At 46.1% G+C, this 27,956-nt stretch overlaps 2 protein-coding genes and 1 long non-coding RNA gene across 4 annotated transcripts in view; 1 reads left to right on the top strand and 2 right to left on the bottom strand.

The window, feature by feature from the left end:
• P4HTM (prolyl 4-hydroxylase, transmembrane) overlaps nucleotides 1-2,248 on the bottom strand; it is an 87,656-nt gene extending 85,408 nt beyond the window's left edge. The window contains exon 1 of the mRNA XM_056524817.1: nucleotides 1,802-2,248. Within this exon, the coding sequence (XP_056380792.1) occupies nucleotides 1,802-2,167 (366 nt within the window). The 5' untranslated portion in view covers nucleotides 2,168-2,248. The remainder of the gene's footprint in view (nucleotides 1-1,801) is intronic.
• LOC130276028 (uncharacterized) lies at nucleotides 1,608-27,303 on the top strand. The gene is made up of 3 exons (XR_008844991.1): nucleotides 1,608-1,861; nucleotides 26,947-27,042; nucleotides 27,185-27,303. It is a non-coding gene; the product is annotated as an uncharacterized LOC130276028 (long non-coding RNA).
• ARIH2 (ariadne RBR E3 ubiquitin protein ligase 2) overlaps nucleotides 27,074-27,956 on the bottom strand; it is a 42,671-nt gene continuing 41,788 nt past the window's right edge. For both annotated transcript variants that reach the window (XM_056524819.1, XM_056524818.1), the window contains exon 15: nucleotides 27,074-27,689. In XM_056524819.1, the coding sequence (XP_056380794.1) occupies nucleotides 27,618-27,689 (72 nt within the window). In that variant the 3' untranslated portion in view covers nucleotides 27,074-27,617. The remainder of the gene's footprint in view (nucleotides 27,690-27,956) is intronic.

Below are 27,956 nucleotides of genomic sequence, written 5' to 3'. Positions count from 1 at the left end.
TTAGCATATACTCAGCATGAAATACACTGCGGATGTGCTACCTGTGACCCTACCCTAAAGGAAACCAGTCAATACTGCAACCGGGGACTGCCTTGATGACTTGTGAATCATGCAGCATGAAAGTAATGACAGGTTCCCTTTCAATGTCTCACAAAGGGGATTTAAAGACTGAGGGTATGTATACCACTCACACTACAGAGATTCCACGCAGAATTTCCACAAGAAAACTCAGCGCAGATTCCACCTTCAGCAGCCTCTTATTGATTTCAATGGGAATTCGGCTGTTCAGTTCAATTGTTGGAAGTTCCGTAGTGGAATGAAGTTCCAATGAGGATTCCGGCAAAAGACTGAACATGTTCAATACCATGGAGAAATTTGGGACGGAATCCAAGCAATCAGAAATCGCCTGTCACATCGAGCTGCAAGTGCTCTCTAACATCAACAGGTCTTTGCTTAGAGCAACTCTGGGCACCAGCTGGCTTACCCAAACAGCTACTATTTCCCCAAACCTGCAATGCTGGGCATCCTGTACAGGCATGGACTACCACCCCCATAGCGCTTCTGACCTTTGCATGCTGATGCGGGAATACAAAGACACTTTGATGTCATCAGGTCTGTACAACAGTGACATGGCACTAGCCGGGCTGCACGTTGACATGGTACTGACGGGCTGTCCTATGTAGTGCACCAGTACGGCCTGCAGTCTCAGTGTAGTCTTAAGCCCATACAGCAGTGTTTCCCAACCAGGGTGCCCCCAGCATGCCCAGACAGTTTTTCAAAAGTTGGAGGCGCCCTGGTTGGAAATCACTGCCATATGGTGCAGGCTGTAGGCTGTACTAGTGCATTACATAGCCTGGCAGGACTGGAGGAACTTCTCTAATGATATTGCCACAAAAATAAGTGCAGTTTCTCCCTACATTTTTCTCCAGTACCACTGAGCACAGAGGACACAATTTCAAGAGAAATTTAGAGAGAAAAATGTCCTTGCTGAATAGGGCATGTTCACACTGAGGAATGTCCATCTAGAATTCCAATCAGGTATTTTGCACTGAGATTCTGTCTAAGAGTCCGCTGCTGAAACCTTTGGCGCTAGGACCCGTGCCATCACCATTGAAGGTAATGCAGTCTGCACGTAATTCCGCCAAAAGAATGAACACGTTAATTCTTTCACCATGTGAATTTCTGCGGCTGAAATTCCACAGTGTGATTGGGTGAGCAATAGACCAATTCACACCAATGTATAGGATCATGCAACAGAATTCCTGGGCGCGATCCCATAGTGTGAGAATATACTCTTAAAGTTGGACATTTATAAAAGCCTTAGGCTAAGTTTCCACTTGGTTTTTTTCTGGCAGTATTTGGATATCTGCCACAGCAGTTTTTAAGCCAAAGCCAGAAGTGGATTCAAAAGGAATAGGAAATATAATGGAAGGACTTATACTTCTCCTCCCTTATGGATCCACTTCTGACTTTGGCTCAAAAACTGCAGTGGCAGATATCCAAAAACTGCCAGAAAAAAAAAACAAGTGGAAATTTAGCCTTAGGGAAACAAAGCCAAAATCTAATCGGTTGCTATGGGAAACGCTTCCCCTGTAATTGACTAATTCTGCTAAAGGTTCCTCAGCATGTTTCACTTTACAGCTTAGATCACATGGCCTCAAGCATCTGCTGCAAAGATCACATGACCCCGAGCACTGACAGCTGAGGTCACATGACACTTCTCTCCTGACAGCCGAGGTCATACAGCTCCCAGACCCTAATTGCTGCTGCAGAGGTCACGTGACCCCGGGCTGTTCCTCACCTTGATGCCCTCCAGCCGGGGCAGGTAGCTGTAGGGCCCGCTCCCGTCCTCCCTCCTGAGGTGAGCTCTGTGCTCCGGGGCCGGTGTGGAGGTGGCAGGAGCGCTGGAGGTGGCAGCGGTCGGTCCCCCCGTAGTGTCCGCACCGTCCTGGCTGCCGTTGCTGTAGTAAACATAGAGAAGCAGCGCGATGACATTCAGGATATAGACGTGAACGAAAACCATCACCACCACGAAGTAGGAGCGGGAGCACACGCTGTTCCCCTTCTGTATGCCGGCTAGCCTGTCCCTGTTCAGCGGCGGGGAATCCTCATCGGGTGTCGGAGATATCCTCCCGGTCCCCGGTGCTCCGTTCCCAGTAGCCTCCATCCCTAACCCGGCCTGAGGAACTGGTTGACAGGAGCCGGGGCCGCGCTCGCTACCCTGGTAACTGCGCGTGCTACCTGCTACATCGACACCTGCAGGCGGAGCCGGTGACGTCACGGGAGGACCAGGAGGGCGGTTACTTGGAGACGGGAAGAATCCTCCCCGAGACTGAGAGCGGATGATTGACAGGAATGTCATCTTCTGATGGTCCATGAGACTGACAGCGGCGTGTATATATGGATGACTGACAGCGGCGTGTATATATGGATGACTGACAGCGGCGTATATATATGGATGACTGACAGCGGCGTGTATATATGGATGACTGACAGCGGCGTGTATATATGGATGACTGACAGCGGCGTGTATATATGGATGACTGACAGCGGCGTATATATGGATGACTGACAGCAGCGTATATATGGATGACTGACAGCGGCATGTGTATATGGATGACTGACAGCGGCGTATATATGGATGACTGACAGCGGCGTATATATGGATGACTGACAGCGGCGTATATATATATATGGATGACTGACAGCGGCGTGTATATATGAATGACTGACAGCGGCGTATATATGGATGACTGACAGCGGCGTATATATATATATATATGGATGACTGACAGCGGTGTATATATGGATGACTGACAGCGGCGTGTATATATGGATGACTGACAGCGGCGTATATATATATATATATATATATGGATGACTGACAGCGGTGTATATATGGATGACTGACAGCGGCGTGTATATGGATGACTGACAGCGGCGTGTATATATGGATGACTGACAGCGGCGTGTATATATGGACTGACAGCGGCGTATATATATATATATGGATGACTGACAGCGGTGTATATATGGATGACTGACAGCGGCGTGTATATATGGATGACTGACAGCGGCGTATATATATATATATGGATGACTGACAGCGGTGTATATATGGATGACTGACAGCGGCGTGTATATATGGATGACTGACAGCGGCGTATATATATATATATATATATATATATATGGATGACTGACAGCGGTGTATATATGGATGACTGACAGCGGCGTGTATATGGATGACTGACAGTGGCGTGTATATATGGATGACTGACAGCGGCGTGTATATATGGACTGACAGCGGCGTGTATATATGGATGACTGACAGCAGTGTATATATGGATGACTGACAGCGGCGTGTATATATGGATGACTGACAGCGGCGTGTATATATGGATGACTGACAGCGGTACGTATATATGGATGACTGACAGCGGCCTGTATATATGGATGATTGACAGCGGCCTGTATATATGGATGACTGACAGCGGCGTGTATATATGGATGACTGACAGCGGCGTGTATATACGGATGACTGACAGCAGCGTACATATACGGATGACTGACAGCGGTGTATATATAGATGACTGACAGCAGCGTGTATATATGGATGACTGACAGCGGTGTATATACGGATGACTGACAGCGGCGTGTATATATGGATGACTGACAGCGGCGTGTATATATGGATGACTGACAGCGGCGTGTATATACGGATGACTGACAGCGGCGTGTATATATGACTGACAGCGGCGTGTATATACGGATGACTGACAGCGGCGTGTATATACGGATGACTGACAGCGGCATGTATATACGGATGACTGACAGCAGTGTATATATGGATGACTGACAGCAGTGTATATATGGATGACTGACAGCTGCGTGTATATATGGATGACTGACAGTGGCGTGTATATATGGATGACTGACAGCGGCGTGTATATATGGATGACTGACAGCAGTGTATATATGGATGACTGACAGCGGCGTGTATATATGGATGACTGACAGCAGCGTGTATATATGGATGACTGACAGCAGCGTATATATGGATGACTGACAGCAGTGTATATATGGATGACTGACAGCGGCGTGTATATATGGATGACTGACAGCAGCGTGTATATATGGATGACTGACAGCAGCGTATATATGGATGACTGACAGCAGTGTATATATGGATGACTGACCGCGGCGTGTATATATGGATGACTGACAGCGGCATGTGTATATGGATGACTGACAGCGGCGTGTATATATGGATGACTGACAGCAGCGTATATATGGATGACTGACAGCGGCGTGTATATATGGATGACTGACAGCAGTGTATATATGGATGACTGACAGCAGTGTATATATGGATGACTGACAGCAGTGTATATATGGATGACTGACAGCAGCGTATATATGGATGACTGACAGCAGTGTATATATGGATGACTGACAGCGGCGTGTATATATGGATGACTGACAGCAGCGTATATATGGATGACTGACAGCGGCGTGTATATATGGATGACTGACAGCAGTGTATATATGGATGACTGACAGCAGTGTATATATGGATGACTGACAGCAGTGTATATATGGATGACTGACAGCAGCGTATATATGGATGACTGACAGCAGTGTATATATGGATGACTGACAGCGGCGTGTATATATGGATGACTGACAGCAGTGTATATATGGATGACTGACAGCAGTGTATATATGGATGACTGACAGCAGTGTATATATGGATGACTGACAGCAGCGTATATATGGATGACTGACAGCGGCGTGTATATATGGATGACTGACAGCTGCGTGTATATATGGATGACTGACAGCAGTGTATATAGGGATGACTGACAGCGGCGTGCGTATAGGGATGACTGACAGCGGCGTGCGTATAGGGATGACTGACAGCGGCGTGCGTATATGGATGACTGACAGCTGCGTGTATATATGGATGACTGACAGCAGTGTATATATGGATGACTGACAGCAGCGTGTATATATGGATGACTGACAGCGGCGTGTATATATGGATGACTGACAGCGGCGTGTATATATGGATGACTGACAGCGGCGTGTATATATGGATGACTGACAGCAGTGTATATATGGATGACTGACAGCGGCGTGTATATATGGATGACTGACAGCGACGTGTATATACGGATGACTGACAGCGGCGTGTATATACGGATGACTGATAGCGGCGTGTATATACGGATGACTGACAGCGGCGTGTATATACGGATGACTGACAGCGGCGTGTATATACGGATGACTGACAGCGGCGTGTATATACGGATGACTGACAGCGGCGTGTATATACGGATGACTGACAGCGGCGTGTATATACGGATGACTGACAGCGGCGTGTATATACGGATGACTGACAGCGGCGTGTATATACGGATGACTGACAGCGGCGTGTATATACGGATGACTGACAGCGGCGTGTATATATAGATGACTGACAGCAGCGTGTATATACGGATGACTGACAGCGGTGTATATACGGATGACTGACAGCGGTGTATATATGGATGACTGACAGCAGTGTATATATGGATGACTGACAGTGGCGTGTATATATGGATGACTGACAGCGGCGTGTATATATGGATGACTGACAGCGGCGTATATATATGGATGACTAACAGCAGCGTGTATATATGGATGACTGACTGCAGCGTGTATATATGGATGACTGACAGCTGCGTGTATATATGGATGACTGACAGCAGTGTATATATGGATGACTGACAGCAGCGTGTATATATGGATGACTGACAGCAGCGTGTATATATGGATGACTGACAGCAGCGTGTATATATGGATGACTGACAGCAGCGTGTATATATGGATGACTGACAGCAGCGTGTATATATGGATGACTGACAGCAGCGTATATATGGATGACTGACAGCGGCATGTGTATATGGATGACTGACAGCGGTGTATATATGGATGACTGACAACGGTGTATATATGGATGACTGACAGCGGCGTGTATATACGGATGACTGACAGCGGCGTGTATATACGGATGACTGACAGCGGCGTGTATATACGGATGACTGACAGCGGCGTTTATATACGGATGACTGACAGCGGCGTGTATATATGGATGACTGACAGTGGCGTGCGTATAGGGATGACTGACAGCGGCGTGCGTATATGGATGACTGACAGCTGCGTGTATATATGGATGACTGACAGCAGTGTATATATGGATGACTGACAGCAGCGTGTATATATGGATGACTGACAGCGGCGTGTATATATGGATGACTGACAGCGGCGTGTATATATGGATGACTGACAGCGGCGTGTATATATGGATGACTGACAGCAGTGTATATATGGATGACTGACAGCGGCGTGTATATATGGATGACTGACAGCGGCGTACATATACGGATGACTGACAGCGGTGTATATATAGATGACTGACAGCAGCGTGTATATATGGATGACTGACAGCGGTGTATATACGGATGACTGACAGCGGCGTGTATATATGGATGACTGACAGCGGCGTGTATATATGGATGACTGACAGCGGCGTGTATATACGGATGACTGACAGCGGCGTGTATATATGACTGACAGCGGCGTGTATATACGGATGACTGACAGCGGCATGTATATATGGATGACTGACAGCAGTGTATATATGGATGACTGACAGCAGTGTATATATGGATGACTGACAGCTGCGTGTATATATGGATGACTGACAGCGGCGTGTATATATGGATGACTGACAGCAGCGTGTATATATGGATGACTGACAGCAGCGTATATATGGATGACTGACAGCAGCGTGTATATATGGATGACTGACCGCGGCGTGTATATATGGATGACTGACAGCGGCATGTGTATATGGATGACTGACAGCGGCGTGTATATATGGATGACTGACAGCAGCATGTATATATGGATGACTGACAGCTGCGTGTATATATGGATGACTGACAGCAGTGTATATAGGGATGACTGACAGCGGCGTGCGTATAGGGATGACTGACAGCGGCGTGCATATAGGGATGACTGACAGCGGCGTGCGTATATGGATGACTGACAGCTGCGTGTATATATGGATGACTGACAGCAGTGTATATATGGATGACTGACAGCAGCGTGTATATATGGATGACTGACAGCGGCATGTATATATGGATGACTGACAGCGGCGTGTATATATGGATGACTGACAGCGGCGTGTATATATGGATGACTGAAAGCAGTGTATATATGGATGACTGACAGCGGCGTGTATATATGGATGACTGACAGCGGCGTGTATATATGGATGACTGACAGCAGCGTGTATAGGGATGACTGACAGCTGCGTGTATATATGGATGACTGACAGCAGTGTATATAGGGATGACTGACAGCGGCGTGCGTATAGGGATGACTGACAGCGCCGTGCGTATAGGGATGACTGACAGCGGCGTGCATATATGGATGACTGACAGCAGCGTGTATATACGGATGACTGACAACAGCGTGTATATACGGATGACTGACAGCAGCGTGTATATACGGATGACTGACAGCGGTGTATATACGAATGACTGACTGCAGCGTGTATATATGGATGCCTGACAGCTGCGTGTATATATGAATGACTGACAGCTGCGTGTATATATGGATGACTGACAGCGGCGTGTATATACGGATGACTGACAGCGGCGTGTATATACGGATGACTGACAGCGGCGTGTATATACGGATGACTGACAGCGGCGTGTATATACGGATGACTGACAGCAGCGTACATATACGGATGACTGACAGCGGCGTGTATATACGGATGACTGACAGCAGCGTGTATACACGGATGACTGACAGCAGCGTGTATATACGGATGACTGACAGCGGTGTATATATGGATGACTGACAGCGGCGTGTATATACGGATGACTGACAGCGGCGTGTATATATGAATGACTGACAGCTGCGTGTATATATGGATGACTGACAGCGGCGTGTATATACGGATGACTGACAGCGGCGTGTATATACGGATGACTGACAGCGGCGTGTATATACGGATGACTGACAGCGGCGTGTATATACGGATGACTGACAGCGGCGTGTATATACGGATGACTGACAGCAGCGTACATATACGGATGACTGACAGCGGCGTGTATATACGGATGACTGACAGCAGCGTGTATACACGGATGACTGACAGCAGCGTGTATATACGGATGACTGACAGCGGTGTATATATGGATGACTGACAGCGGCGTGTATATACGGATGACTGACAGCGGCGTGTATATACGGATGACTGACAGCGGTGTTTATATGGATGACTGACAGCGGCGTGTATATATGGATGACTGACAGCGGCGTATATATATATATATATATGGATGACTGACAGCGGCGTGTATATATGGATGACTGACAGCGGCGTGTATATACGGATGACTGACAGCGGCGTGTTTATATGGATGACTGACAGCTGCGTTTATATATGGATGACTGACAGCAGCGTGTATATATGGATGACTGACAGCGGCGTGTATATATGGATGACTGACAGCGGCGTGCGTATATGGATGACTGACAGCTGCGTGTATATATGGATGACTGACAGCAGTGTATATATGGATGACTGACAGCTGCGTGTATATATGGATGACTGACAGCGGCGTGTATATATGGATGACTGACAGCGGCGTGTATATATGGATGACTGACAGCGGCGTGTATATACGGATGACTGACAGCGGCGTGTATATATGGATGACTGACAGCAAATGCATACAGATGACTGACAGCAGCGTATACATGTCTGATTGAAAGCAAATGTATACAGATGACTGACAACGATGTGTATCCTCATGACTGACAGCGGTTTTTATCCTGATGACTGACAACGACGTGTATCCTGATAGCTGACAGCGGCATGTATATATGTTTGACCGACAGCGGCATGTATATATGTTTGACCGACAGCGGCGTGTATATATGGATGACTGACAGCGGCGTGTATATATGGATGACCGACAGCGGTGTGTATATATGGATGACCGACAGCAAATGTATCCTTATGATTGACAGTAAATGTATACTGATGACTGGCAGCAAATGTATCCTTATGATTAACAGTAAATGTATATTGATGACTGACAGCAGCCTGTTTATAGATGACTGGCAGCCAGTATATACAGGTGACTGACAGCAAATGTATACAGATGATTGACAGCGGCGTGCATCCTGATGACTGACAGAGGCATTTATCCTGATGACTGACAGCGGAGTGGAAATAGATGTCTGACACCGGTGTGTATACGGATGACTGACAGCGGGATATATACGGATGACTGACAGCTACTTTTATACGGATGACGGCATATATCCGGATGACAAAATGCAGTGTGTATACTGATGACTGATGGCGGCATGTATCCGGATGACAAATAGCAGCGTGTATACTGATGACTGAAAGCTACTTTTATCCTGATGACTGATGGCGGCGTGTATCCGGATGACAAATAGCAGTGTGTATACTGATGACTGACAGCAGCATGGAGGCTCAGTGGTTAGCACTTTAGCCTTGCAGTGCATCTGCAACTAATTTGTATGTTCTCCCTGTTTGCATGGGTTTCCTCTGAGTACTCAGTTGTCCTCCCCCGCTCCAAAAATATACTGATATGTGAATTTTAATTACGAGCCCCAATGTGGACAAGGAACCAATCTGAGTGTGCAGCGCAAAAGAATCTGTGTGTGCTATAGCGGCGTGTATACCAATGACTGACAGCGGCACGTATACTAATGACGGACAGCGGCATCAAATATGTGCAGGATACTGTAGGTGTGGATACACCCTTAATGGCGCTACCAGTACCACTGCTCCAGTCCTTCGCACCAGAGTTAGTTGGCTACAATGGATGTGACTAGAGATGAGCGAACTTACAGTAAATTCGATTCGTCACGAACTTCTCGGCTCGGCAGTTGATAACTTTTCCTGCATAAATTAGTTCAGCTTTCAGGTGCTCCCGTGGGCTGGAAAAGGTGGATACAGTCCTAGGAGACTCTTTCCTAGGACTGTATCCACCTTTTCCAGCCCACCAGAGCACAGGAAAGGTGAACTAATTTATGCAGGAAAAGCCAGCAACCGCCGAGCCGAGAAGTTCGTGACGAATCGAATTTACTGTAAGTTCGCTCATCTCTAGATGTGACCTTAGGTTAAATTCAACTTCTACTTGTGGCATAAACGGGCGATCAGTATGCGGACATATGCCCCAGTGTAGTGTCGTGGGAACTCTCCATTTCAAATTGTCAAACAAAATTTTAAAGTGAGTAGATTCAACACAGCTATGCCAGTGTTTCCCTACCAGGGTCCTTCCAGCTGTTGCAAAACTACAACTCCCAGCATGCCTGGACAGCCAAAGGCTGAAAGTTGTAGCTTTGCAACAGTTTGAAGCACCCTGGTTGGGAAACACTGCTCTAATGTATTATAAGACATCACTGAGACTGGATCAAAACTACAACTCCCAGCATTCCCAAACAGCATGCTGGGATTTGTAGTTTTGCAACAGCTGGAGGCACCCTGGTTGGGAAACACTGAGCTATGCAAACAAAAGTGGTTATGTGACACTATGCTCATTGTTAGCCGTGGCAAAAGGTTCTCTCAGATCTCAGATGTGTTGTCATGGAAGGCCGACTGTCAACTAAGGATCGACCAATTATCGGTTTGGCCGATATTATCGATTTTGGACATTATCGGCAATTCCCTTGTCGATAAGGCCCCGCCAGAGACCACCTCTGCCCCATTGCCTCCCCGGTTTTATAATTACCTGTTCCCGGGGTCCACACTACTTCTGGCTCCTGCGACGTCCTCAACACGCCGTCACAGTCACTGCGTACAGTGACAGCTCAGGACGACGCCGGAGCCAGAAGTAGCACGGACCCCAGCAACAGGTAATTATAAAAGTGGGGATGGGGGAGGCAATGGGGCAGCGGTGGTGGTTGGACTAAGGAGGACCTCATGACAGGCAGGGGGAGAGAAGCGTGTGGCGGCGGCGGTCTCTGGCCCCGCAAAAGCCGCTGCAGTTCATTGATTTAAAGCGCCCGCTTTAAATCATTGATCTGCGGGCTGGGGGGGATTATTTGGGGAATAGCCGATAACTTATACTGGAATATCGGTATAAGTTATCAGCTTTCGGCCTGAAAGGTTGCAGATTATCGGTATCGGCCCTAAAATAATCGATATTGGTCGATCCTTACTGTCAACCCAGCTTTAGTGTCTGTTTCATCACCATGTTGCACATTTACAGCAACTACTTAGTGCAGAAAAATGGTTAATATCTATACGTTATTAGCAGCTATACTACCCGATACACAGCTTTCCTAGACTCCTGAATATTGCTGCTTTATGGCTCTGTCAATGTCCACAGATATTGGGGGTAGTAGTGCCAGCTGCTCTCTTTCTTTGTTCTAGATACATATAGTAATACATAACATATCCATAAATGCTACATCATTCTGGAATTTTACTATATAGAAGCTGTTGGTTGTCACACAGCTTTCTTAGAAACAGCTACAACCAGAAAGCAGGAGGGTGGGTGGCTTGTGTGAATGAGCCGGGGCTGGTGCATACTGTACATAGGCTGCATCTAAAAATATCTGCAATCTTGGATTTATCAAAACAAAGCTGAGAGCCTAAGAAGCAAGCGCATTCCCTCCAAGATAACAGTGCGAGGAGCTGGTCTTTGTCAAAACCCACACAGTTTTCAGCTCAGTGGTGGCACGACCCTCTGCTTATAAATAGCTGCACACCACCTCTCCCCATCACTGAATGTGCAATCTCCATGCACTAATCCCAATGCTTTTCCATGGATGACACCTAATTTATCTACAATTCGGCTAGACAGGGACCGAAGGCATGTGGTTGTTATTAGTAGGGGGAAGACTGGCACCAAGAAATTAGAACACAGCAACAGGACGTGAGATAAATAACCGGGCGGAAAAATAGGAAACCTGGAGCCACTTCTGCTGTCCTCAATGAGTTTGTTGTCCTCACTAAGCACTTACATGTAGACGTATGCTGCGTGCGCCTAGTGCTGCAAGAGGAGCATCACCACAACTCATTAGCTGCCCACCCACAGATGATTGACAGATGTCTCCCCACCACTGTGCATAGAGACCTGTCAATCCTCTGCAGGTGGGAGGTGGTACCAGGTACAGTCAACTACACTATATACTGACAAACGCAGCAGAATAACCGGACAGGTTCCCTCTATAGGAAATAGCTATTCTCACAACCTTGGGACATTTTAAGGATGGACCCAAAACAAGAGAGGTAGTAGCCCATATTATTAGGAAAGCCAAATTTGTTCAATATTAGTTTTTGGAGAGAGATTTAGGATTGTTTGCCCTGCTATATAAAATAAAAGGCAGAAGTGAGGTGGGTCACATTCTGAGGTTTCAGTAATATCTGGCTACAAATCTGGGACATAAGTGAAGTATAGATTTTACCAAAAGGTGTGGAATGCCCCAGTGACCCCGATTATAACTAGCACTGCACCCAACTAGTCCCATCTGACATTTACAAAAGCTTTTTTGGCATCTAGGGCCACTAAAATTAGTTATTTATCTGACAGGGAGTGGTGCTGGAATGTTTACGTTAGGATCTTATAGAGATTTGTAATTGTAGAGTTCCTTTTTAACAGATCCTTCTTGAGAGTGCTCCACTCATGGAGGAATTAGGTATCCCAGCCTCATAGCCATTAGGTCATGGTTAATGAGGGAGATGGGTCCGTATGAACTTACAAGGAGCGAGCCATTGCATAGTTTCCTCAGAAGTTAAAAGGCAATATCCAGCCAAAAATGGTTAGATATCTTTTTTTTTTTTTTATCCACACACATGCACAGTGACCCCAAACTTACAATGGCCTCAACATACAGTACAATGGTCTTTTCTGGACCATTGTAACATGAAACCAGATTCAACATACAATGCTACAGACAGTCCAGATCTGTGAAACGTGTCAATGGAAGATCTGACCAATCAGAATGGGCATTCACTGGTAAAACATCTGTATTACTGAAGCGTATGCACTGAATTCCAGTCTGGTAGAGCCTCCTACAGTATAGGGAGGTCTTACATGTTCTGTACTGCTCTTTACCTGTACCAGGGGTAGCTACTCCTCCGGACACCAGGTAAGGGCAGCTCCATTTTACTTTTTTAGGACATTGCATGTACTGTACAGGACCCTGAAGAAGCTCCTTTCCTCTACATAAACAGTGATTTACAGCTTCCAACAGATCTTTCTTAGTTTTATATGTAAGGACTTGCTTTATCTATATTAGATGTCTACGGTACTTATTTTTCTTTAACCCTCACTTTTTCCTATTTTTGGATGACATTTTGGTGGCTTCAGAACCCATTACCAGGTTTCCATAGAGTTATGGTCTTAACCCCTTAACGACGCAGGACGTATATTTACGTCCTGCGCCGGCTCCCGCGATATGAAGCGGGATCGCGCCGTGATCCCGCATCATATCGCGTGGGTCCCGGCGCTAATCAACGGCCGGGACCCGCGGCTAATACCACACATCGCCGATCGCGGCGATGTGCGGTATTAACCCTTTAGAAGCGGCGGTCAAAGCTGACCGCCGCTTCTAAAGTGAAACTGAAAGTATCCCGGCTGCTCAGTCGGGCTGTTCGGGACCGCCGCGGTGAAATCGCGGCGTCCCGAACAGCTGATCGGACACCGGGAGGGCTCTTACCTGCCTCCTCGGTGTCCGATCGACGAATGACTGCTCCGTGCCTGAGATCCAGGCAGGAGCAGTCAAGCGCCGATAATGCTGATCACAGGCGTGTTAATGCACGCCAGTGATCAGCATAGGAGATCAGTGTGTGCAGTGTTATAGGTCCCTATGGGACCTATAACACTGCAAAAAAAAAGTAAAAAAAAAGTGTTAATAAAGGTCATTTAACCCCTTCCCTAATAAAAGTTTGAATCACCCCCCTTTTCCCATAAATAAAATAAAACAGTGTATAAAAAAATAAAAATAAACATATGTGGTATCGCCGCGTGCGTAAATGTCCGAACTATAAAAATATATCATTAATTAAGCCGTACGGTTAATGGCGTACGCGCAAAAAAATTCCTAAGTCCAAAAAAGCGTATTTTGGTAACTTTTTATAACATTAAAAAATGAATAAAAAGTGATCAAAAAGTCATATCAAAACAAAAATCATACCGTTAAAAACTTCAGATCACGGCGCAAAAAATGAGTCCTCATACCGCCCCGTATGTTGAAAAATAAAAAAGTTATAGGGGGTCAGAAGATGACATTTTTAAACGTAAAAATTTTCCTGCATGTAGTTATGATTTTTTTCCAGAAGTGCGACAAAATCAAACCTATATAAGTAGGGTATCATTTTAACCGTATGGACCTACAGAATAATGATAAGGTGTAATTTTTACCGAAATATGCACTGCGTAGAAACAGAAGCCCCCAAAAGTTACAAAATGGCGTTTTTTTTTCGATTTTGTCGCACAATGATTTTTTTTTCCGTTTCGCCGTGCATTTTTGGGTAAAATGACTAATGTCACTGCAAAGTAGAATTGGCGACGCAAAAAATAAGCCATAATATGGATTTTTAGGTGGAAAATTGAAAGGGTTATGATTTTTAAAAGGTAAGGAGGAAAAAACGAAAGTGCAAAAACGGAAAAACCCTGAGTCCTTAAGGGGTTAAAGGGGTATTCCAGGCAAAACCTTTTTTTATATATATATCAACTGGCTCCGGAAAGTTAAACAGATTTGTAAATTACTTCTATTAAAAAAATCTTAATCCTTCCAATAGTTATTAGCTTCTAAAGTTTTCTGTCTAACTGCTCAATGATGATGTCACGTCCCGGGAGCTGTGCATGATGGGAGAATATCCCCATAGGAACTGCACAGCTCCCGGGACATGAGTCATCAGAGAGCAGTTAGACAGAAAACAACAACTCAACTTCAGAAGCTAATAACTATTGGAAGGATTAAGATTTTTTTAATAGAAGCAATTTACAAATCTGTTTAACTTTCCGGAGCCAGTTGATATATAACAAAGTTTTGGCCTGGAATACCCCTTTAAGGACGCAGGGTTTTTCCATTTTCATTTTTTCCTCATCACCTTCTAAAAGTCATAACGCTTTCAATTTTGCACATAAAATTCAATATAATGGCTTATTTTTTGCGCCACCAATTCTACTTTTCAGTGACAGTCATTTTACCAAAAAATCCATGGCGAAACGGAAAAAAAATTCATTGTGCAACAAAATTGAAGAAAAAATTTCATTTTGTAACTTTTGGGGGCTTCCGTTTCTACGCAGTGCATTTTTCGGTAAAAATGACACCTTATTATTCTGTAGGTCCATGCAGTTAAAATGATACCCTACTTATATAGGTTGGATTTATTTGTACTTCGAAAAAAATCATAACTACATGCAGGAAAATGTGTACATAAAAATTCTCATCTTCTAACCTCTATAAAACTTTATTTTTCCGCTTACGGCCGGTATGAGGGCTAATTTTTAGCGCCGTGTTCTGAAGTTTTTATCGGTACCATTTTTGTATTGATGGGACTTTTTGATCGCTTTTTATTCATTTTCTCATGATGTAAAAAGTGACCAAAAATACGCTACCTTGGGCTTTGGAATTTTTTTGCGTGTATGCCATTGACTGTGTGGTTTAAATAACAATATATTTTTATACTTTGGACATTTCCGCACGTGGCGATACCACATATGTTTATTTTTATTAACACAGTTTTTTTTTTATGGGAAAAGGGGGTGATTCAAACTTTTATTAGGGAAGGGGTTAAATGACCTTTGTTAACTTTTTTTTTTTTTGCAGTGTTATAGCTCCCATAGGGGGCTATAGCACTGCACACACTGATCTTTTACTCTGATCCCTGCAAAGCCATAGCTTTGCATGGATCAGCGAGATAGGGGCTCGATTGCTCAAGCCATGCAGGCTTGGAGCAATCAAACGGCGATCGGACGCGACGGAGCAAGGTAAGCCCTAGCTGATCGGGACATCGCGATTTTATTGCGATGTCCCGATCAGCCCGACTGAGCTGCCGGGAAGCATTTATTTACTTTCACTTTCAGACGCAGCGGTCAACTTTGACCGCCGCCTCTGAAGGGTTAATAGCGCACGGCACTATCATTACCGGCCGGGACTGACCCAGTGTGACCCCGCTTTAAACACCGGGATCAGGCGTAGGGCCGTACAGGTACGCCCTACGTCCTTAACAGGTTAACATACAATGGTCGTCCTGGAACCAATTAATATAGTAACTTGAGGGACCACTGTATATAAACACACGCGCTCACCATGATCCACAGTGCATCCCAAGTGATTTGATTTAAAATCGGACCCCCATAAAAGTCCAGCTGAATGCTGCAGAAAAAAAAAATTACACAAACCATGAGCCCTTGCACTTATTTCCTGTGTGAGGAGGGGCTGCTATGAGAGAGCTTAGCAAGTCACATGGTTAAAGAAGCTGATAAGGGAGGTGTGTGTACCTGATACAATAAGAGTTAGTTATGTTATATAACTGTGCAGTGTACAAGTGTAAGGGTGCTTTCACACCAGGTTTTGTACTTACGGTTCCCGAATACGGTTGGGAGGAGGGGGGGCGAGGCTTAATCGCGGTGCCCGCACTCAGCCGTATTCGGGAACCGTATTTAATGCATGTCTATGAGCCGACCGGAGGGAACCGCAGCCTCCGGTCGGCTGCGTTTTCGGCCGTATGCGGTTTCCCGACCGTAGGCAAAAACGCGGTTGACATACGGCCGAAAACGCAGCCGACCGGAGGCTGCGGTTCCCTCCGGTCGGCTCATAGACATACATTAAATACGGTTCCCGAATACGGCTGAGTGCGGGCGCCGCGATTAAGCCACGCCCCCTCCTCCAAACCATATTCGGGAACCGTATTTAACAAAACGTGGCGTGAAAGCACCCTTACACTTGTACACTGCACAGTTATATAACTAACATTTATAGCTATATAAAAGATAATTTTATTTGGGTGGAGTTCTTTAATGTAAGCATGGTTAGAGTGATAGGGAAGAGGACCAGTGGATAAAATCTATTAATGTGCTCCACAACAGTTTTTAAAACATTTCCTCAAAATAACCATCTGGGTCTGATGCTTTATTATTCTGCAGGAATTTAATAACCACTGTGACCTCACCCTCAATTGGGAAGACAATTAAATGGAATAAACACCCTCCCTGACTTGGGCATTATAACAAGCTTCATGTAAAAAGGATGAGGTGATTAGTTTTGGGGCCACATGAATCCATGCCTCAATATCACGAATGGCACTAATGTTCTTGGAGGAAAACTGTCCCTTCACCAAATGCACCAGTAGGCAACTGCCTCGTTCCCATACCAAAAACAAATGACTGTAGGGCTGGGACTGATCATGCTGACATTTCCACTGATCACAGGTCAAGTGTTTTTCCCCAAGCCTCCAGGTATTACAAGTTTTGGACAATGGGTTATGGAAAGAAGAAGTGTAGGCCTCCAGCAATGCCACAATGGTGTTAAGAAACTCTGTAATAGTATGTTTTTGAAGTACAGACAAAGGAAATCAACTACGCTCAAAGAACTGCTTTGCAGTTTCCCAATAAAGGGAGAGTTCTGTTCCTTATAGTCAAATGTAAACTCTGTCCACAACTTTCAGTGTCTTTAAAAGGCATCATCCTTGAACATGTATGACAAAGCACCACAAAGCCTTTACCAGGCACAAATTAATCATTAGAGGGGCACATTCAAAAATGACTGTCAGGTACAGCATATGGGGAGACCTTTACCAGCTGTCAAGGAAATAGTAAATTCTCGACCACGCCACATAGCCATGTGGGAATTGGAGCTCATGTGGGAACCTGACCTCCACTGCCCAGCAACACTGAGAATGATGAAAGATGATAACTTACCAAACTGTCCTTATTGTGTATTGCTGTTTACAACAAATGAGGGGGCCACGACTATAGGGAGTTTACAAACTAAGGGATACCAAAGGGAATGAAAACCTCAACAACAAAATTAGTACAAGGTTAACTAGGTACACCTGTACCCGCAGGTGTGGAGAAAAATTATATATAATAACAAGATCCTAGTCCTCAAGTACTTCAACCAAAAATGGATGTACAGTGGATATCAGGTAAAAGATTTTTTTTGTGCTCACCATAAAATCTCTTTCTCGTAGCCTTCATTGGGGGACACCCATACTGATTAGTATATGCTCTTCCACTAGGGAAAAAAAAAAAAAAAAAAAAAGTCAGCTTCTCCCTGGCAGGATATACCCACCCACCGAAAGTGAGATATTCAGTTTCGTCAAAAAGCAGTGGGAGAAGCAGACAAAGAAACATGTCCAAAAGGACCATGGAAAATAATCCCGGAGAAAAATCGAAGAGCCGGAAGAGAGTATCCAAACAAAAAAATAAATACATAAATGTTAGTGTGCGGTGTCCCCCAATAAAAAAAAATTATCTCGTTTTCTCAGTCACTCTTCATTGGGGGGTAGGGATGTCCCGATACCATTTTTTTAAGCTTGAGTACGAGTACCGATACTTTAATTCTAGTACTCGCCGATACCAAGTAGGAGTACTTATATTTTAAAGGGAATCTGACACCAGGGTGACCAGGTTTCTGGCGCTGTTTACCGTATGATATGTGGGCCCTTGTTGTGTACAATGGAGGCGGCTGCTGTAGTATGAGCCAAGATTTCTCTATTCTCCATTGGACAGAACAGGGAATTTGCATTGGCGGCTAGACAGATTATCACATGGTGAGCAGCGGTAGAAAACGGGGCACCTGCACTGTCTACCTGTAAATTCAAGTTAGTGCAGGTGACTGCTGTAAGATTGTCTTTAATAGTAGGTAGTATCCCCTTGCAGACATTAGCAGCAGCAGGCCCCCCCTGTAGACAGCAGCCGCCCCCCCCCCCCCTTTAGACAGCAGCAGCAGGGCCCCCCTTTAGACAGCAAGCCCCCTTGTAGACATTAGCAGCAGGGACCCCCTTTAGACAGCAAGCCCCCCTATAGACATTAGCAGCAGCACACAGCTCACCTGCGGCTGTCCTCCGTCGGGTGCTACCGCTCCACTGTCCCATTCTTCCGTCCTCCCGGTCCGCATCATGGTGTCCTATGGAGGAGCATGTGACACATACGTCACTCCACTTCCTCCGTAGCGTTACGCTGGGCGCAGGGGAGGAGGCGGAGTGACGTGTGTCACATGCTCCTCCATGGAACACTATGAAGCGGACGGGAGGACCGGAGAACGGGGCAGCGGAGCTGCAACAGGTATCGGGGACATTAAACGAGTCCCCGATACCATGTAAATGGATAGTATCGATACAGATACTAGTATCGGGACATCCCTAATTGGGGGACACCTATACTGATGGGTCAAACCAAAGCAGTGACCTAGGGTGGGAAGAACAACCACTAGAAAAAGGGAATCCGTCCAGAGACTGAACCCCCCTTGACCATAAGGCCTGCAGATGAGATCCCGGGCAGAGACAACCGAGGCCCACAAACTTAGCTCCCGGAAGAACCCTCGGCCATGGATATGGACTAGGACACCAAAAGGACAAGACCGTTCTATGAAGAGACTCTAGACCCACAGGCCATAGAGAGAGAGAGAGAGAGAGAGACACACACAAGAAAAAGTAGACCAGGAAGCCAGATGAGCTGGAACCATCCCGTTAGGAAATCAACTCCAAGGAACAACAAGAGAAACACATCCAGAGTCAACCGATTCAAGAGAACATGGCAGAAGAAACGCCAGGGAGAACAGCGTACGCCTGAGCAGAAGGCGAGCAACGGAGGTTGAGACCAGAAAGCCACCTGAAGAAAGAAAGATGGAAACCGGCTCTAGAGAGGCCTGGTGCAATAAATCGACGTAAACAACTGCAGACCCAAAATTCCCATCCCATGGGCCTGCCGCAAGCACCTGGGAGGTGAAATAAGCTCGATGACTAGCGTGATCCATAGGACCATAACGCCCTCCATCTCGGAAGTACCTGGACCCCGAAGGAGGAGACTGCAGTAATAACGGCCCCCCTCAAAAAAGGAGCGGAATCCCCTAAAAAGGGGCATCCCGGAACACCAGAGCGACCGACATGGGAATTGGAATCTCCCGGGTCACCTGGAAGATGTACACATAATAAATGGCTAAAAGGAGCATCCCGGAGCACCGGAGGGGCCGACATGGAAAATGGAGGTTCCCTAGCCACCTGTAGAGTCGGTAAACCCAACGTCCGCGAAACGCTCCGGGTGACAAACTTCTATGTCGAGACGAGATGTGCGGTACAAAAAGACTGCCCCAAAAAAAGGATCACGGAGGAGACCGGGCAGGGGAGCTAACCTGCCTGAGACCACAACCATCACTAAGGCCCAAGGAACCAGAAGGGCCAACCCATAAAAGAAGGCACGCCACATCATACTAGGATAGTGTCCAAGACAAGGTGACTAGCCAGACATGGACCCCCAGCAGACCAAAGCACTCCGAAGCAACATCCCATCAGGACAGGAATGGAGGGGGAAAGTAAAGGGTACTCCAGAAGATCAGTGTCAGTGTAGCACAACAGACACTGACAAAGGGAAGAGTGAAACGCACCCATCCAGGGAGATTGCACCGAGGGAGGAGAGAAATGGCAGCACCCAAACAGACTGTGCTAGACCGGCTGTCGCCGAGCCAGACAAGATTTCAAAACTCCTCCAATAGAGGAGAAAGCCAAGTCTGCCTGAGCAGCAGTAGAGAACCAAGAAACAGGCAGAGAGCCAGGCTGCAAGTGTGCAGCTCTGCTGATTGCTCTCAGGAAAAAGAACAAGGGCCCAACAAGGTACCCCACCTATATAGTGGCGGGGAAATCAAAGGGTGGATGCGAGAAACTCAGGCACCGACCATGCCAAGCTGCCTGATCTCAGTCCCCCCTGTGGGAGGGATATTGTCAAAGTGCACCAGGCACTATAGAAGCAGGGAAATGCCGCCTGAAGGCAAGGGGACAAAGTACTGGGTGGATGTAGTCCTCAAGAACCTTGCAACATCATATCAAGGTTTTGGGGAGCAAATACGTGTCCCTGGGGAGATCAGAATTCTGGACACTGGCGCTGGGCAAATGATACAAAGACGTGACTACAAATGCAAGTAAGAAGCACACAAACAGCAACCAAAACTTTGGGAGGAACATCCCAACGTGGTGAAACCCTTGACCAGATTGGCAAGGGCTGAACTGACAGCATTGCCCCCTCAGGCCTCATGCCAGAACAGGTGCGCTCAATCGCTGAAGACCTGTGGAAACAAGATCACAGGAAGGCCAGAGGAACACCCCACTTAAAAGAAAGGAAGGTGGGCTCTACATGTGCAGAGTGGCCTAGCATACGCAGGGACACAGACATGGTTTCCGCACAATGGCAGTGGGGTATCAAGGCTGCAGACGCGAAAGAAGCCGCAGACATCCAAAAGTACGGCAGAATGGAAGACAGGCTCTAAACCAACGGTGTGTCCCAATTATGCCCCTAGCAGACCAACAGGGCACCCTGAGAAGGGGAACAGAGTGCAGCTGTTGGTGTGAAAGACCATGGAACCTGCAGAAAACATCCACACCCCATCTCCTAATGGTGCCACACACCAGGACTGCTGTTGTAGATGCAAGAGATGAAGGAGGTATGTGGGAAGAAAACATGCAGACACATTCTGACAGGCATAAAAAGGTCCCATGAACCCACCGAGAAACTCTTCACATGGAAAACTGGACAGCAGCTGCAGGAGAGGCAAGAATGGGGGAGGTCACCTGACTGATTAGAAAACCATGCAGTCACAGACTGGCTATCTGGCATAGGGACCATGGCCACCCCGGTTTCTGCATTCAGAACCCCACACCAAAAATGGGTTACTAGCCTTCAGGCAAAAGAGCGGCAAACGGGTTGAGAGAGGCCTGGTAAAGGAGGAGACCCCGCGACCCAGTATGTAGTGCATTGTATCACTCCAAGCTACACATTGGTAGTGAGTTACAGTAACTTCTGTCCAGTGTGGAAGTGTATGGTAGGTGACCCGACATAGTAGTAAACCATGTAGACAACTGTCTGGCTGACTGGTATAGGATTCCCAAACACACATGGTCACCCCTTCAATCGCTCGCCCAAGGAAAGTGAGGTACAGGAGTGTGGCCGAACTAACGGGCGACCTGGCAGTGCAGGGGATCCAGAAGACAAAAGTCTGGCTGGCATCAGTCCCAAGGACCTGCAGGGACCCTCATGCAGATTCCGTACACCAGCAGTGAGGTACGGGAAACCTGACCATGCCCGCAGCAGCCCAGAGATGGGAGGCAGACAACAGTCTGGCTGAGCAAGTACACCTCCAGGCACTGACTAAAAGGGGACAGCCAGATAGGGGGATCACTGTTCCGTTCGCCTGTGGAAGGGCAGGTAGGCCTAGGAGCTATGGATAGTATCCCCACCCCCCTGGGAGATCGGGGGAGGCTGAGGAGCCGGGTAATGTATCCCCCGTTACCCCGAATAGGGTCCATAGGACACGTTGGGTCACTCCAGTCGTAGATTCATCAGCTATGTGGTGAGTGACAGGTGGCGGAGGAAAACATGCAGACCACTGTCTGGATTACTGGTATGGTTCCATAGTAGACTACGGACGCGGCAACTGAGAGATGAATGACAGGTGAGACTACAGTCTGCCATAATGAGATCAGTTGCCACCCATGCCAACGCAGGGACATTTCCATGGAGATCTCACACTAGATGTGAGGATCCGGAGAACTAGCCATGGATGCTGCCATATGAGGAGAAGGGAATCATATTGTAAGAGATGACAAGAACAACCCCTTGATGGGTGACAGGCAAACCTGACAGTGTCCTTAGGATGCAAAAATCCTACAAGGGCATCTGACACAGGGTGACTGAAGGAAATAAGGCGACCCCCCCCAATACTGTCCCTAGAAAGGGGACCCTGCAGATATTGAAACTGAAAAACAGATTTGACAGACCCAGGCTGCAATAGCGAATGGTTGCCCCAAGGGGGAGCTCACAAGAAGCAATGAAAAGTCAAGGGTGCAATACCACTGGCCACAAGAGGATGCCAATCCCCACCAAATGGGATAAGTGAACAGTGTTAAATGTTTTTTGGAGATAGCACAGCCTGCCGGAAAGGAGGGAGCACACTGGGGAAACACCATCCCCAGAGACGGCCACATACTGTAAGGGGCACGAGGGGGGGGCCAGTGAACCTATAGAAGAAGCAGCCGTCCCCTCCATCACCCAACCGCATGAACGGGTGCCAAGCCACACGATCAGCGGCTGTTACAAGTAGAGGGCTGGGGAACATGTAGAATGACGTGGCCAGCTCCACCCCCGCCGGGGAAGCGCCTGGCCGCGTGGGATCAGAAACCCACCACTGCCCCCAAGAAAACTAAACAGCCCTTACTAGAAAATTATTTAAAAAAAATAAAAAAAAAGACCAGGTCTGGGGAGCTCCCAGACCTGTTTCTTGCCTCCTACTTACACTAGCTAAAACTAATATCCTGCCAGGGAGGATCTGACTGACTTTTTTTCCTAGTGTCAGTGCCTCCTAGTGGCAAGCGCATATACCTATCAGTATAGGTGTCCCCCCCAATGAAGAGCGACCAAGAATTAATTTTTTTTTTAATAAACACATATATAAGGTAAAATAGGATTCAGTCATGTTAGTGTCATTGTATTTTTACTACACATTATATATACTCGAGTATAAGCAGAGTTTTTCAGCACGATTTTTCGTGCTGAAAACACCCCCCTCGGCTTATACTCGAGTGAACTCTCCGCCCTCAGTGATCTTCAACCTGCGGACCTCCAGATGTTTCAAAACTACAACTCCCAGCAAGCCCGGGCAGCCATCGGCTGTCCGGGCTTGCTGGGAGTTGTAGTTTTGAAACCTGTGGAGGTCCGCAGGTTGAAGACCACTGCGGCCTTCGACATCATCCAGCCCCCCCCCTCACCCCCTTTAGTTTTGTACTCCCCTCCGCTCGGCAGGACGTTAGGGTGCGCTGGTCCGATGCTGCAGGACTGTCCAGTGGGGAGGTCGTCCGGTGGGATAGTGGTTCCGGGCTGCCATCTTCACTCTTCTCCGCGCTTCGGGCCCGGAATAGTCACGTTGCCTTGACGACGCAGAGGGACGTTCATTACCAACGTCCCTCTGCGTCGTCGTCAAGGCAACGCCTCTATTCCGGGCCCGAAGCGCGGAGAAGAGCCCCCCCCGGTGAAGATGGCAGCCCGGAACCACTATCCCACCGGACGACCTCCCCATCGGACAGTCCTGCAGCACCGGACCAGCGCACCCTACTGTCCCGCCGAGCGGAGGTGAGTACAAAACTAAAGGGGGTGAGAGGGGAGGGGGGGCTGGATTATGTCGAAGGCCGCAGTGGTCTTCAACCTGCAGACCTCCAGAGGTTTCAAAACTACAACTCCCTTGCTGGGAGTTGTAGTTTTGAAACATTTGGAGGTCCACAGGTTGAAGACCACTGTATCAGACATTGATAAGCGGTGATGATGAAGGGGGGGGGGATGCTGATGACATGTGGTGATGATGACAAGGGGATGATGAAGGGGGGGTGTGGGATGATGACAAGGGGATGATGAAGGGGGGGGTGTGGGATGATGACAAGGGGATGAAGGGGGGGGTGGGATGACGACAAGGGGATGATGAAGAAGGGGAGGTGTGGGATGATGACAAGGGGATGATGACAGGCGGTGATGATGAAGGGGGGGGGGTGATGACAGGGTGATGATGAAGGGGGGGGGGATGATGACAGGGTGATGATGATGAGGGTGTTAATGACGGGGGTCTGGATGATGACGGGGGGAGGGGGGATGATGTATTTCCCACCCTAGGCTTATACTCGAGTCAATAACGTTTCCTGGGATTTTGGGGTGAAATTAGGGGCCTCGGCTTATATTCGGGTCGGCTTATACTCGAGTATATACGGTATATTTTCATTGTAATATTTGAATGCCTATAGGTGATCTATTTTAGGTGTGTGTTATTCAAAGGTATTTTTACCCGATATCCAATGTACATCTGTTTTTGGTTGAAGTACTTGAGGACTAGGATCTTGTTATTATATATTCATTTACAAACTAAGCCCTTGTCCTTGCGAGAATTCACTAAAATCTGGCTGCTGGAGCCACCAAACATCCTTGCATTGTCACCAGTTGGGGAACAGACATCGTGCCAACTGTAATCACATGGTTTCAAAGGATGGGATTCCTGAAGGAAAACTAGATCAGGGTGTAAACATTTGTTCAGTACCGGTGATCTCTTAACATTCCAGGAAATCAGTTGCATCTCTGCATCCGAGGCTCATGGCAACAATGGAAAAAGTGAATTAAAAAAAAAAAGTTTAGAAAAAGATTTAGAAAATGCTATACAAAGCCCAAACTGTAAGACTAGAAGAGTACAGAATGCTTAAAACAGTAAGAGCACTCACACTCAGTAGAGGGACTTTTTTTTTCTAGAATATGGGAACCCGACCTCTACTCTCCAGCAACACTGAGAATGACAAAAGGCGATAACTTACCATACTGTCCTTATTGTGCGTTGCTGTTTAACAGATTAAGGGGGCCATAACTATAGGGAGTTTCCAACTCCTTGGTATTGTCCATCTTACGTCACTACCTAGTCAATTAGTCCACCATAGAATGCTAGGGGGAGGGGGCACTCTATTGAGCTATGTGAATGCTTGTGTTTTTTACAGGACAAGCTGTAGGTTTCATTAGTACCATTTTAGGGACACTGTCATAGTAATCACTTTTTTAGGAAATAGTATAAACAGAACAGTTTTATTTTTTACTTCCTGGTGTATGGGATGTGTTAACATTGCAAGTCAGTGCAATTTAAAAACAAAAACTGTATGAACATGGTATTCCCATGTGTGTGTATATGTAAAAAAAATAAAAAAATAAAAGAAATAAAAAAAATCCCACACCCCATACACCAGGAAGTAAAAAAAATTATATACATACACACACACACACACTATATATTATATACACACACACACACACACATATACATATATATATATATGCACACACACACACACACACACACACACACACACCCAATTCTTCTCTGTTGCTGGACAGTATGATGATTTTTTTTTTTTTTTGGGACAAACTATATCTTTTATTGGTATCATGATGGGAGGGGAGGTTTTTGGGAGGAAACATAAGCAACAGCTATCATGACTTTTATTCTTTTTTTCCAGCATTCACTGAGTTAAATTGTGTGATAACTTTATACTTTAATGTAATAACAGACAGGGTAGTTCCAACTATAACCAAAATTTTTTTTTAGATCTATTTCACTAAAGTTGTTTTTAATCCTACTAGGGGACATTCCATTATTTGTATAATATACAGAAAAAGGTCTGTATTACAGTGCATCAACATAATGCTGTCAGGCACTGTATTAGGCACTGTCAGGGCCTAATGGGTGTACTACAACAGTAGTCCTCAGGGAAATTATAAAGTCCCCTGCTGTCAGAGCAAGCCATCACCACCCATAATCATGTTGCAGGAAAGGAGATGGGCTGACAGAGGGATCCCTCTACTTTGGTAAATTACTTAGATGTTGTGGTTACCAATGACTGCATTATCACCAATCCCAGCTGAGCCTTGACACTGCCCCTTAGCTTGCATTATGAATATAGGGTGGCTTGAAATCACTGGCTGCAGCAGGACATGTAGCTCCTGACACGACGGGCTAAGAGTGAATTCATATGCAGTAGATTTGTTGCAGAAATATTTTCTATTAAAAAAAAAATGCTTTAAGCTATCCTACTTTCCTACAAAACAACCTCAACTTGCACTGATTTATTGTTGTCTCTTCTTGTGTGGCAAACAGAAAATCACCTTACCCATCTGAATGGACAGATGAAGTAGATCTGAACATTAAGATCCAGTAATCCGTAATTCACTCCATCCATGGTACAGCAACAGTGTATGTATAGACATGAGGGGGGAAAAAAAACTCCCTGGCGAGTTAGTTTTTAAAAAGTGTTATTTTTTGTAATTCTATTTTTTTCTGTATAATTGTACAACAGTTCAAAATGACAGTTTGCATAATCTAATTCTATTAACAGCCATTCAAAAAATTGAACTACTTTTCCAACACTTGCCATCCGGAACAAAGGGAAAGAAGATAAAGAAAAACAAAAAACTGAAGCTCGACCCTTCTACTGCCCAAGCAATTCTCAGCAGGCTGGTGGAGCACAAGAAGGGTTAAAGAGAAAGAAGGAAGAAAAAAAAAACATGGAAAGGAGCAATGTCTGGTACGGTATGCTGCTTACAGCATCTACTCAGGTAAAAGAAGGTGCCTGGGACTTTTAAAAAAAAATTGCAAAGAAGGAAAAAAAATACGAACGGACCACGTTCCAAAATTAACCAGCGGGGTAAGAAAAGTTAATTCTTTGACTTTCTTCACATTCCTCAGAGCTACTGTGTTTCTTTGCAGCATCAATTCCTCTTCACGCCATGACATGCGCTCACTTTTCCTAGGGAAAATGCCTTAGCCGTTTATGTATCATGAAAGTCCTTTAACAAAGTTCTTCTACGCTGCTCGGCTATATGCATCTGATTCTCCAGGTCCTGTGGAAAGAATAAGCAAATGTTCTCACCAGTCACACTCAGAATCAATAATGTCTTTTTTTCCTTTTAATATGGATCCATATTTATTTTTTAAAGGCTCAGGTTTTTACCTAACAATAACTGATTGAGTAGGGATGAAAATAAAGAAGAAAAAAAATATTTACCCCTCTGCTCCATCCAGCAACAACAGCTAAGACTCTGGGGTTCCCAGACGCTAAAAGGAAATGACCCCTCAGCCAAATCAAAAAGAGCTTACTGTTTGGCCAG

The sequence above is a fragment of the Hyla sarda genome, chromosome 6 (genome assembly GCF_029499605.1).
Source record: "Hyla sarda isolate aHylSar1 chromosome 6, aHylSar1.hap1, whole genome shotgun sequence".
NCBI classification, from domain to species: Eukaryota; Metazoa; Chordata; class Amphibia; order Anura; family Hylidae; genus Hyla; species Hyla sarda.
This window is presented reverse-complemented; position numbering and strand designations above follow the sequence as displayed.